Genomic DNA, 12,830 nt, shown 5'->3' with positions numbered 1-12,830 from the left:
GGTATGTACGCTACTGCCTTACAGTGTGATATCCCCCCTCTGGAAAAAGGGTCCAGCTGGCAGCGGGCTGTGGGCAAGGATAGGATTATTTTCGGGATTTACAGCTCCCCCATCAAACACCAAAGAGAGCAGTGCGATGACGGCACTCCTGTACTGGTGACTCTCATCGGCCGGCTTTTTTTGGTGCGAGGGCGCTGGATGGGGGTTAGCGCCTCCTGTCTTCCGGAGCATTTGCAACGGCCCCTGTGATGGAGGTGTGCGAGGCGGCGTGGGCTGTGAGAGCATCAGTATGCAGACGCCCGGCGTTACTTGGGTCAATCAAAGCAAGATGGGAGCCCCGTCCATTGTACCAAAATCAAGGTCTTGCAACCCGGTAGCCCTGCGTCTGCTGCTTGGGCTCCCCCAGTTCTCCAGTCACAGCCGTCTAACCACCTTCGCTCGTTCGTTCTTGGCGGGGCTCGCAAAGCCAGGGCACGTCAATTTTGGCTTTGGCAACGACAAACTAGGAAATCCCAGCTTGTTTCTTAGGGTCGCTATTAGGGCAGCGACCCGAGCCGACATCCGCCCACGCCGCTTGAACTTCAAGCGGGAAAGACACCCCCTACCGATATCTACCGTCGAGCCTAGCTGCAAAAAAAGAGGTCATCGTGGTCGACTCTCGACCAAAAAAGACTGGTCCAACCTCTCCGCCTGTCCCTGTTAGCTCCTCACCCAAGGAACAAAAAAATTCCACGACAAGCGACAGGGGCACCTTACAACAGATAGTCCCTGTCTGTAGCGTCCGGCGCAGACATATATATGCAAGGTACCCGACCAAGCCAGAACCCGAAACCTGTTGTGCTTTCTTTCCCTTGGCTTCCTCCCCGTCTAGACCGGTCTATTCTTCTCTTTTGTTTTCGTTGCTCTTCTACCCGACTTGGTCCTTGGAATTCAACACACCCCCCCCCTACCTAGTCTGATCTACCTGATCGACCATGGAGGCTCCGTCACCGTCCGTGCCCGACGAGAAGGACCCTTGTAGGGAGCACCTCCTGGAGCGTCGTCAGCAGCTGACAGACTCTCTGTCTGCTTCTCCCTACGACCTGATCCTCTACCTGGAGCGAGCCGTGGTGCACTCTGACCTCGCCTACCCTGACCTCGCTGCTGGTGACGCCTACCGTGCTCTTCTCCTGGCCGACGAGGTCCGCGATGAGAGCTTCGAGTACCACGAGCAGGCCTTGGAAGCACTCAGGGGCTACTCAACAACGCCTTGCCCTGTGGTCCTTGACCATGGCTCCCTTACCGAAGGGATATCAGACGGCACCGCTGGCGAGGATGTTATGGAAGGGCTGGAGGGAGTCGGTCCCTGTCAGCTCCTGGCCCGCCTCGGTTCTGTCCGCGCCTACCAGATCCTGTCCTTGAGCCTGCTTCTCTGCGGGAGCCTAAAAAGCGCGCTCAGATTCTGCGAGAGAGGCCTGAACACGGCCCCGAACAACAGAGAGCTCATCGAGATCAAGGGCTACATCGAGCAAGTCGGCCGCCGCAGACTACGCAAAGAGTCAGACGCCCCCATCGACATCAACAGCCTCCCCGACCGCGGTGTCGTCCGTCGTGAAGTCTACCCATGGAACACCCACGAACCGGACCGCTTCTCGGCTGAGTCGCTGGCCCACCTCAACAAGCAACTGTCGACCATAGCTCCAAAGTGCGAGGTCCGCGTTTCTAAACTCCCCGTCCTCCTCGATGACGAGAGCAACACAGACGCCCACGACATGATACCGACGTGCAATCAGCTCGGCCTCTTTGCCAAAGAGGACATCGCCCCGGGTGAGACGGTGCTGGAAGAGTATTCTCTCCTCACAGCCAACAACCGACACAAGGAATCCACCTGCGACGCCTGCGGGACGGCCCTCCCGCCCCTCGACCAACACTCCAAGGCGGTCAGCTGCCCGGAGTGCTACGACACCATCTTTTGCGACGACTTTTGCTTCACCAAGGCCCAAGAGCAATACCACCCCGCCGTGTGCGACACGGACGTGGACTCGATCGCCAAAGACCCCGACAACAAGGACATTGACCAGTCCCTCTACCTCTTGCTGCTCGCCCGCCTCCTGGCGATGTCGACACACCAGGAGATGCACCCCCTGGACGTGCCCTCGATAAAGTTCATCTGGGGCGACTTTGTCCCCTCGGAGCTCAACGAGATCGACCGTAGCATCAACGCCGAGCCGCCCCCGGAGTGGACCCTGCCTTTTTCGTTCGAGTACAACATCGAGATTCCGCTTCACATACTCGAGAAGATGGATATAGACATTTATGCCACGCTCGGCCAGCACGACATTTGGGTTTTCAACACCTGCTACGCCAAGTTCCGTGGCACGGCCTCTGCGCGCAAAAACTACCAGGACGGGCGCAGGGACGGGAGGCCGGACGTGGCGGCGGTTCATCCCTTTTGGTGCCTGGCTAACCACGACTGCGATCCGAATGTGAGCTGGGAGTGGGGCGGCAAGATGAAGCTTTGGGCGAGGGACAAAAGGGTTGTTGGGGGGAGGAGAGGAGGGGTGAAGAAGGGAGAGGAGATCTTGAATCATTACTGCGATGTGGAGCTGCCTGTTAAGGAGAGGAGGGAGTGGGCCAGGGGGAGTTTGGGAGGGTGGTGCATGTGCTCGAGGTGTAGGGAGGAGGCTGCTGGCGAGGAGGGGAGGGAGGTGATGGGGGTTGATGGGGTGGTGGAGGAGAAGAATTAGTTTTTCTTCTTTTTCTCCCCTCTGGTTATTTTTTGCTTGATATACACGCACAGCGAGGGGGTTTCTTTAAGGGATTGGGGAGGAGGGAAAGGGGGAGCATCAGGCATTTTTGGGAGTGATGGATTTTTCTATCTACCTACTTTAGGGGAGCATATGGAGGAGGTGGGGGGGAGAGGATTCTTTTCTTTTCCTTTTTTTTTTTTTTTTTGAACCAAAAAAAACTTTCCAGGGCGTACATTACCAGGTACACGATGGGGTTGTGCGGCAGCTCTGGCGCATTTGAACATTGTGACATTTACACATTTTCTTTTTATCTGTCTGATCTGTTTTTTTTGCTTTTGCCAAATCTCCCAAAGTTCTTTGCAAGATATCTGAGCGAATTGAGTGCATTTACCATCAAGTCCCCACCCATGTACATATCAAGGGTTGGGTTGGGGTTGTTTCCAGAAATCCCATCTTTCGCATCATTCTCTTCAAAAAGTCTATCCAATATCCCATGAAAAAAGTTCTTGGTTCATCTTCTCTTACCCCCTTCTCGCCTCAATTCTCGTGGTAACAAGACCTATGGAGCAATGTCGCGGTACTTCTCTTCCAAAACACACATCTCGACCCCGGCTGTCAATCCACCACGCCTTCACTCACATGTTTCTGTCAAAAACCGACGATCACCACACCTGACAAACTCGCATGTGAAATCATCCCAATTACGAAGCAACACAAACTGGGGGACGAGGGAAAGCGATGGCAAAACCCCCAAGAACGATATGATATGACACCCAAGTTCTAGAATCTCTTATGTCAGTAACCAAACGAGGGTGTAAGTGGGGAAACCGGCCAATCAAAACCATAGAATGTCGAACCCTACAGAAATAAAAAAAAGTGGCACGCATCGATCAGTGGCTTAGCTCTATGGCGATGCTGATCGCGAGGCTTGTGCTTTCCTTGTAGGGAAGAACAGATGGAAAATCTACCACACGAGGTCCAACAAACTCTGGGGATCAATTGTGGGTTTCTGGTGGCTAGACTAGGAGCGGAAGATACTTCTTCCCGGACGACAGCGGCGGAGGACGTTCTTTTTCGAGATAGGTTTGTGAATGGAAAGGTGAGGAGACTCCCCGGCAGTTCTCGTTTCCGAGATATGTCCTGACCACCGGGAACATTCTTAGGGAATTATTAAGCCAAGATGTGTGGAGAAACCAACATTGGAAATCTGAGGTTGCGGGAGAAGCAAAAGAGATTCACGGAAGGCTTGATGGAGGCTTGATATCCCGGACGTTTTGCTCCGGACAGGGGACAGGTCCCTATCCATCTTCTCTGCATACGACAGGGCCTGTTAGAATGACAGCAGAAGGAGAGGATGGCTTGGGTTCTCGGGGTTGGAACTTCGGGACTGTGCCACCAGAGCTCGCGGTTTGTCCCGGGGCGAGGAGGTTCCTTCATTGGCTCTGGTCTAGACAGTGTCTAATGGTAAGCTTCCTCTTATGATGTGGAAGATCGAGAAGTTACCTGAGCATGATGATGGACAGGTGGCCTCCTCAAGTGAAGAGGGGCTTCCCCAACCCGGGGAATGAACAGCGGGCTCCATTGGCGGTTTTGGAGCTCTCGCCACGTCCCAAGGTTACCCCAGAGCAGCATTGAGGTTCGGTGACCGACGCTCCCAAGAACAGCAAAGTTGGACATGTCGCCTCTCAAAAGAGGGGTTCATTGGGCTTGGACTGTTGAGGGAGGGTAGGGGTCTATCCGTTCGTGCCGTCCAAGGGTCCTTCTTGTGTTCGTGCTCCCGCAGCTAACCACCCCACGGGATTCGTTCGTGTGAGTGCTGGCAGCTAGTGCTGCCATGGGGGTGTTGTCGAGGGTGCTACATGAGATTGCAGGGTCATGATGTACCGGTATGTACCTGCCACAAGGCAGCAGACTTATGGCGTGACGAGTGTTCGGATTGGGAACGGGCTTGGGAGCTGTCGATATCCCCAAGGGTCCTGTAATCCAATTAGCGACGGTGGAAGGCTGGCCGGCAGGTGCTGATCTGGACATCTGTCTGCTGGCTTTGATGCCGAACTTCCAGGTTCGTGCAGAAGCGAGAACGCTCGGCTCAGGCGTGTGATGAGTGGCTACTGACGGCCCCCGGTACAAGTGACTGGAACGACTCATGGGGGCTTTGGCTGGTGATGGTAGGCGCAACCAGCGAGAGGCTCCACATAAGCGATCCAAGGGGGAAGAGCCGTCGACATCTGGTTTGGGAAGGAAGAAAGGAAGGGCTCAACTGTGTGTTATTACCACCTTGGCATACGCGCCCAAAGGGGAGGTAGGCATAGATGCTGGGAGGGCGGTAGCTGTTCGGCAAACTAATGTCACAGTATGACGGTGTGTAGCGAGTTAACAAACTGACATTGTGGCAGGGAGTTCAATACTAAGCTTCTGATACAGGGCTGCAGACTGAAATCATTGTAGACAGCTGGTTGTGAGCAATGATACAACAATTATGGTCGAAACGGTGAAGTTCAATTTCACGTATAGGAGCATAAGGCCATGGCTATGTATTGCTATTTCGTTTCTCTTGTGCCAATGCCTCACCAACTGATGATAATCACCTTGTCTTGAATCATGAAGTGAGTCTTGATCGTAAGAGGCTATTATTTCCCAGTTTACTCGTGGGGTGATGGTCAACAAGCCAAGAAGAGATGTCAACGAGCAGGACAGGGGGGTTGCTACAAAGTTATATTTCACGTGGTGAGGCTGGCTGCAACGCATCGTGGAAATTTTGACCGTGTCGGCCATCATACATTAAACTGAAGAAGATTCATCACCAGATACTACGCCAAGCTCCCACCAAAACCAGCCCATCATGAAAGCAAGAGAAAATAGAAGCCTTTCACCGCTCAGAATGGAATGCTTTTCTGCCCTTCAACTTTCATCATGGTCAGTTTCTCGGCATCGACCTCCCCGAACATTGACCACACTCTTTCCCATCCCCATTAGTTTCCCCGCCAACTCATCCCCCCAGCACACCCCTCACCTCACCCCCTCTCCTCCTCTCCTCCTGTTCCAAAATACCCAGTATATTCTGCGCAACCATATCCTTCGCAAACTTCCTACCATACACCCCCTCCACCCTCCCAAAGCCCTTCTCCCCCACCCCATCAGGTATGATCCAACTGTCAGGCCCCATGTCGGCATGCCCATCGAATACTGCATCCTGACCAGCTCTAGCAATCAAAACATACCTCGGCGGTCGAAACCCCAATTTCTCACACAGCGCAGCCACTCTCTTGGAAGGTAATTCCCCTGGTGCAGTATCATTCTCTTCATCATCCGGTGGAGGGTCAAGAGGGGCTCCGCCCGGGGGGTCAAGTAGTGAGGTGGTCGAGTCTGTTGGCTTTGGCGGGGGGGGAGGTTTAGAGGGGGATGACTGGGTTGGTGTTGTCGTTGCTGAGGAAGAATGTCCCCCTTGAGCAGCAGCATGTGGGTTGGGGGATGACGGTTGCGATGACAAGGGGCTGTAGATCTTGCTCGTCGAAGCCATCATCTTATTCGAGGCATGGGGGAACGTCACGCTTTTCCCATCCTTTGGCATCATTTCCTCTGCCATCAGCCATTCGACGCAGCATTTCGCCGCGTACTTCTTCGCGTCCTTTTTCTTGGCGAAGCCATTCTGGACGAGCTTCTCTGGCTGGGGAAAAACAAGTGGTTGAGAGCCGATGGAGCGGGAAAAGATTAGTATGCAGTTCCATTTTGTGCTTGGAGCTGCGGATATGGCTTCGTCTTTGTAGATGATGGAATTTTCGGTTCTGGCCTTGTGGGCGTCGATGTATCCTGGGTTGGTGTTAGTGATGTGAAGACATGAAGTGAAAGGGATGCATGGAAAAAAGGGACATACTCTGCAATAAGCTGATCCAGTCATGACCACCAGTATCAGGCTCTTCATCCTTGAGAGAAGAAGTCAAATCAGTCAGCGCCCTACGTTGGAGAGGGGTGATCGGTTTGGGGTCTTTCATCTGCTGCTCAACAAACAATGCCAAGGACTGGTAATCGATGCCGTCGTCATTTGCAGCCGAAGAAGAAACCGTTGCTGTCGCCATGGTGCTCATAAGCGCAACAGGGTTGCGAGTGAGTTTCTGTCTGAGCTTTTTCGGAGATGCCTGAGCTTGAGCTATCGTGTCATTGACAAACTGCCCCAGTTTGCGTTTCGCTTTTCTGGGGGGAGGCATGATGCTGATGAGGCGGACGGCTTTGGGGGGATTCGGGCTTCTATATGTGTTCGAGGCTGTCAAAGTGGGGCGGGGTAAGACCTCGTGTGCAAATGAAGACAAGAGTCCCAATTGGATGTGAAGCCGGCGAAGTTGGCAGCAATAGTTTCGAGAAAACGAGGAAATGGAACGGGCGATGGTCATTGCGAGGAGGTCAAACAAAAGCCACAGAGTCTGCCGCGCGAATGTGGTTGTAAGTGCGCTGTGGGCCTCACTTGATAATGCGCAGCGGCCCAAAAGACAAACAAGGCCTCCTCCACCAGTCGCATTTTGGTTGGCAAATTATAGCTGCACGAGCTGGATGCCTCCGTTTCTACAGAAAAACTATTCGCCGTCATGGGTATCATAATCAAGCCCGGGTCTCTGCCGGATTATCGTGTTTGGCAGCACCTCCCCTGCACCCTCACTCCCGTTTTGATCCTACTCAAAGAAGCTGCCACCATCTTCCTCTTCCTCCTCCTTCTTCTTGGCCTTGGACTTCTTGGAGTTCTTCTTGCCGTCATCTTGTGCCCCTTCATCCTCCGCATCCTCGGCTGGTCTCCGATTTTGCAGCCTCTCCAGCGCCTTCTTGCCCTCCTCTCTCGTCTTTTCAATCAGGGCCCACATGGGTGGTCTCTCTGTGTGCAAATATTGAGCCGCCTTTGCCTCTTCTCCCTCCGCCGGCTTCGCATATAAACTGATGTAGGGCTCCATAAAAGGGTAGTAAATGGCGTAGTCAATGTCGACCTGCGCCTTGTGAAGATCTTCTCTGAGCTTGGCAATCTCGTCGTCATTCGTCGCTTGCGCCAGCTTCTTCTCGAGTTGCTTTGCAATCCTGATGGCCTTTTTCCGTTCTGCAATAGTCGATTAGTATGTTGAAGTACACAATAGACAGAGAAAATAGCCTACCAAAGAAGCGAACCATGTGGTACTTTGAAATCATCTTGGATCTGATCTTTTTGTATTGGGCATCGGCAATGCGGCGCTTGTGAGCGGCCAATTCTCTCTCCAGTTCCCTCTTCTTGTGAGCAGGCAGCTTATCGGGGTCATGCGCCAGCAGTCTCTCGATGGCGCGAGCGCGCTTCTTGATGGCAGTGTTGTTCTCAAGGTCGACGGCTTTGCGCGGCTTGGTCTTATGCGATCGCTCGTCTCTCGCTCGTTTTCTGGAAGGGTGCATGCTGTCGTCACCCACGGCCTGGGCCTCGGATCGAGATCGTTTGACTCCCATTGTGAAGGTAGTTGTTGGTGTTGCTGTGTAAAGTCTCAAAGTTGCTTGACGAGATGCGATAACTTCCTTGTCGATAAAGAGAAGGCCAAAAAAAAAGGTGGAGCTCAGACAACTGCAGCTGCCCCGCCAAGTCACTGTTAGGACCGGGGTTAGGGTTATTGAAGCTATAACCTCATCTCATCAGCCATTGTGAAGGAAAGCTCTCAACAACACCTTGATCCAGCTTCGAAAAAAATGACCAATTCGCTCTTTTATGCTTGACAAGAGTTACTAATTCCCACGAGTCTCATACCTTGGATGAACCTTCCTTCTTTGATGATGAAACCAGGTCTCAGCTGATGAACACACGACACACTGTTCAACCACACACAGAGTACCCCGACTGACGAGGTAGCGGAGCTGTTGAATCTCATCACATCGTCTTCACCTCAGCCAGACCGCGCAACTGCCATCATGGATCGGTCCGAGCCAGGGCTGATCAAATGGTCACCCAATGCCTCCTATAGCTCATTCATACATATCAACATCCAACACCGCATGATCCAGTTGTATGAGCCGACAGGACAGGCCCAGCGCGGACGATTCGAGTATCGGAAAGTCGCCAAACACGCTGACATCCCACCACTTACCAGTTATGACTGGTCACCCTCAATGCCTGGTCTGGTGGCAGTGGGAACTTCAACGGGCGTGGTCAACCTCTTGCGAGTAGACGACAACTCCAACGCCTACCTTGAGCTGGAACTCAAAATGTCACGCACATGTCACGCTGTGGCCTTCAACACGATGGGGAAGCTAGCAGTAGCTCTGGAAAGAGTGAGAAATGACAACTGCCTCTACATTTGGGACGTCAACCGACTGTCCGGGATCGACTCCTCCGTGAGGGGCTTCCCCACCAACATCAGTGCCCCTTCAGACCCTATCGACCGGCTCGAACCAAGTGTGTCCGTTTCGAGTGTCAAGTTCTTTGAGGACGACCCCAACCTTCTGGTCGCGGGCATCAGGGGGACTGGATTGAGATTGCACGACCTCAGAGACCATCATAACGCGGCAATTACGTTCCGAACAGGGTGCTGTAACAACCTCGCCATCGACTATGCCGACCCACATTATTTTGCCTCCTCCGCCTTGGATAAGCCTGGTGTGATGGTCTGGGACAGACGCTACATTGATCAGCATCATGTCAATCCAGTATATGCCAAAGCTGTGCAGTCCGACAGCCTACCGCCGGGAGGCGCTTTACGTTTGGACCATGCCGTTGACGAGGCAGATTCAACACTGGCGGACAATAAACATTCATTTATCCGGGCCCTTCGTTTCTGCCGTGACCAACCTGGTTCGCTGGCAATGTTGTCACGGACAGGCCAACTCAAGGTTCTACACACAAGGCGCGAGCATCTCGAGCCAGAGTTGGTTGTGGAAGGAAGCCCAGAGTTGCTCGAGGTTGCAAAGTCGCGCGAACTCGAGCCTCTCTACGCCGACCTAGCTCGCAAGAATGACAAAGTTGTGTCTTTTGACTGGATCACGATGAGCTCCCCGGTTCTTCAACCGCGCATACTGGTCCTTAGGGCCAACGGAACATTTGATGTGGTCCAAAAGCCATCTTTTACGTCTGAATACCCATACAAAATGGTCCCATGGCAACCGCCACATCGAGGATTTGAGGGTAATTTGTCTCCATCTCACTCACTTTATGGATAACTGACATGTGGCAGAAAACACACCCTATCAAGACCTTATGGAGTTTGAACCATCTCATTCACATGCAATGCTCGGGCCATTGCTAACCGAGACCGCTCTCCTCGACAAGCCTGTCTTTGGCTCCAACAAAGTTGACGTGGCTGCTGTCGTAGAGCAGACGTTTGTTACACCACCCGAAGAAGTCCTCGCTGTTCAAGTCTCTGGGGATGCCGAGCTTCCAGCAGCATTTCATAACGCAACTACTGTTGCAGAACAGCTGAAGGCGCTGAGATCAATGGTCAAGGACACAGAGGTAGGCACGCAAGTTGAGCCGCCTTCACAACGCCACCGCCATGAGAAACTCCTCATAGAGACTATGAACTTGGCCCGCAACTCGCCCAAAGCAAGAAATGTGCTGGATCACATTATGCTTCTGCGAGCCAAGGAGGGGTACTTATTCAACTATGAGAAAAACAGGGAGATTGTGTCGGATGATGTCTGGTTGAGGGATGTGTGGGCGTGGGTATCTGGCGCTCAGGAGGCGGCATCTGATGGGGGGATGATGTCGCACCCTCTTGATATTGGATACCTGGGCGTCTACACAATATGGTCAAATGATCTCGGAAGCCGACCGCACATGAGACTTTCCGACGGCGAGCCACCACCAGACGAGGCCGGGTGGGAACGCTGCCTCAACGCGATCAACAAAAAGCTCGGCATTCCCAAATATGACGGCCCGGCGCCGACGTCGAGGCCTCACCACAGAGAGATGTGTTTGGAAATGTGCAGCTACGGTCGATCCTATGAGTCTGAGTATGAAGAGGCTATGTCTGACAGGACGCTCAAGAAAGAGTCAGCCTGGTACACCATGGTCGCCGCCAACACTCTCTTCCGAGGTGACATCAAAGGCGCCGTCCAAGTTCTCAAAAAAGCCAGCAACGAGCACCCCGAACTCTTGTTTGTATCCCTCGCCCTCCAACTAATAGGCAAAGACAAGGTAGGAACCCTCGACTTTGACGCCCGCGTCGCCTCCAAAACCGACCCCTATCTCCGCGCCATTTCCTCCATCATCGCAACCGGCGACTGGGCTTCAGTCGCCGACCAACCCTCCCTCCCTCTCCGCGACCGCATCTTCATCGCCTTGCGAACCTTTGACGACGACCACCTGGACTACTGGCTCCAAGCCCAAGTCAACAAAGCAATCTCCTCTGGCGACATCGAAGGGATAGTCCTCGCAGGCATCACAGACTCTTTAGTCGACATCCTCTGCAGCTATGTCCACAAGTTCAACGACTTCCAAACCGCCTCACTTTTGCTCTCGATCTGCTCCCCCCGCTTCATCGACGACATTCGCGCAACTGCATTCAGGGAAGCCTACCGCCGTTACCTCCAACGTCACCACGCGTTTTACCTCCGCGCGAAATTTGACGTCGAGTCCACCAAACGGAGCAAACACCTCGGCCGACCGACAGTGAAACCCCCCGGCCGTCAAATCGCTCTTCGCTGCGTGTATTGTGACGCGGAAACGTCAATGTCGGCCCAGCAGAACCACCCTCCTAGTCACGAGGGCACCACCCCCAATTTTATGCTGTTACCCCCTTCTGCGTCAAGCGCTTCATCAACCCACCCATCCCCAGCCACGATATCCATCATCCCAGCAGGCAACACCTCCAAGGCCTCCAAAGGCCGGAGCAACAATCCGTTCACAGACAAGATGATCTCCAGTGGAATTTCTTGTCCCACCTGCAGACGCCATTTACCTCGCTGCGTGGTCTGTTTGGAAGTTGTGGGGCAGCCGAGGAGTGACCAGACCTGGCATTGGCATCATAACACAGGGACGGGGGGAATTGGCGGTGGCGGCGGTGGCAGGATAGGAGTAAGAGGCGGAGAGGATCAAGAGAAGCTAGCGGCGAGATTTCCCACTTTTTGTCTGCAGTGCCTGCACGTCCTGCATTTGGACCACGCGAGGAAGTGGTTTGCTAGGCATAGGGAGTGTCCGGTTCCCGAGTGTAAGTGCAGGTGTAATTTCAGGGCGAATGAGGAGTTGGCGTATCGGTGAGAGGTTTTGTGGTGGTGGGTTAACTGTGAGGATTTCTTTTAAAATGTGGACTATTGTAGGACGAGTTTTAGGGGCAGGGGTACTTTCTGCTGCCGAAATGAGAAGATGTCTATCTGAGTTGAAACTGTTGAAAGGGCTATCAGGGTGCTCAGAGGAAGCGCTCACGCTCGGGATGTAGGATCGTGGAGATACTGGTCACCGAGATGAAGCTACATGAGCATGACGAATGGTGGAGTATGTATCTGCACAATGTATCACGCCTGGACGAGCAAGATATTATAAACTCAAATCGTGTTTCCTCCTGGTAAGTGGGCAATTTCGATTATAGCCTCATGCCAGCTTCAATGCTGCTTGATATTCCTCCTCCCTTCTACACTAATCCATTTCCCCCTGATAGACACCCTTGTGTCTTAAACCGCAAAATGCTTTTGCATGAATCGCCTACATCCAAGTCTCCCGTTGTCCGGTTCAAAAACCTCCTGCGTCCGTTTCGAGACAAAAGGTTTCTCTTTCGACGACTTGACGTTCAAGCAACAGTCCCACACCTTCTTCTCGAGGTCCCGCGGGTTGTAAGGCGTCATGCCAAGGTCAGTTCCCCGATCTTTGAGGAGCTCGTGGAGAACCCTGAGCTTTCCTGTTGGTTTTGGTTGTCAGTCGAGCTTTACTAACCTACTAACGGCAACCTGACATGCCTGGATGGTGCCGGTCGCAACAAGGCGATGCTCCGCTATTCTCTCGACCGCCGCCACCGACTTGGAACAGTCTCCTGCAACGTTTTCAGTGACGGGTCGCGCCCTTTTTGACCTCAATGTTGTTGTTCACAGCCTTGTGGGGAGAGGGAGGTGCGGTGATCTTGGTGTCGGCTTCGTCTTCTGATTTCACAAATCGACTTTCCATCGACGGATTTTGGTGGT

General features: G+C 53.2%; 4 protein-coding genes across 4 annotated transcripts; 2 read left to right on the top strand and 2 right to left on the bottom strand.

Annotated features, from left to right (window-relative positions):
• Nucleotides 1-974: 974 nt before the first annotated feature.
• Nucleotides 975-2,726, top strand: QC761_709170 (uncharacterized protein; the record flags this gene model as incomplete). The annotated part of the gene is made up of 1 exon (XM_062882465.1): nucleotides 975-2,726. One exon carries the CDS (start codon nucleotides 975-977, stop codon nucleotides 2,724-2,726), a length of 1,752 nt encoding a protein of 583 aa, XP_062728512.1.
• A 2,639-nt stretch (nucleotides 2,727-5,365) lies between these two features.
• efg1_2 (rRNA-processing protein efg1) lies at nucleotides 5,366-7,117 on the bottom strand (the record flags this gene model as incomplete). Its single annotated transcript, XM_062882464.1, has 2 exons — nucleotides 5,366-6,539; nucleotides 6,604-7,117. The coding sequence occupies 2 exons, from the start codon at nucleotides 7,115-7,117 to the stop codon at nucleotides 5,719-5,721; spliced, it is 1,335 nt and encodes a 444-aa protein (XP_062728511.1). The 3' UTR covers nucleotides 5,366-5,718.
• Nucleotides 7,118-7,393: 276 nt separating this feature from the next.
• On the bottom strand, nucleotides 7,394-8,248 carry efg1_1 (rRNA-processing protein efg1; the record flags this gene model as incomplete). The annotated part of the gene is made up of 2 exons (XM_062882463.1): nucleotides 7,862-8,248; nucleotides 7,394-7,806 (listed from the first exon to the last, which is right to left on the bottom strand). Exons 1-2 carry the CDS (start codon nucleotides 8,178-8,180, stop codon nucleotides 7,394-7,396), a joined length of 732 nt encoding a protein of 243 aa, XP_062728510.1. The 5' UTR covers nucleotides 8,181-8,248.
• A 114-nt stretch (nucleotides 8,249-8,362) lies between these two features.
• On the top strand, nucleotides 8,363-12,480 carry QC761_709150 (uncharacterized protein). Its single transcript, XM_062882462.1, has 3 exons — nucleotides 8,363-9,843; nucleotides 9,893-12,220; nucleotides 12,314-12,480. The coding sequence occupies exons 1-2, from the start codon at nucleotides 8,634-8,636 to the stop codon at nucleotides 11,914-11,916; spliced, it is 3,234 nt and encodes a 1,077-aa protein (XP_062728509.1). The 5' UTR covers nucleotides 8,363-8,633; the 3' UTR covers nucleotides 11,917-12,220; nucleotides 12,314-12,480.
• The last annotated feature ends 350 nt before the right edge of the window (nucleotides 12,481-12,830 follow it).

The sequence above is a fragment of the Podospora bellae-mahoneyi genome, chromosome 7 (genome assembly GCF_035222275.1).
Source record: "Podospora bellae-mahoneyi strain CBS 112042 chromosome 7, whole genome shotgun sequence".
Taxonomy (NCBI): Eukaryota; Fungi; Ascomycota; class Sordariomycetes; order Sordariales; family Podosporaceae; genus Podospora; species Podospora bellae-mahoneyi.
Note: the sequence above shows the minus strand (reverse complement) of the source record. Positions and strands in the feature narration are given on the sequence as shown.

Excerpts from the sequence above, each read along its gene's own strand:
- QC761_709150 (XM_062882462.1), top strand. The coding sequence starts at position 8,634 with ATGGATCGGTCCGAGCCAGGGCTGATCAAATGGTCACCCAATGCCTCC. Across the intron at positions 9,844-9,892 it reads GCCACATCGAGGATTTGAGG|AAAACACACCCTATCAAGAC; the intron begins GTAATTTGTCTC and ends GACATGTGGCAG.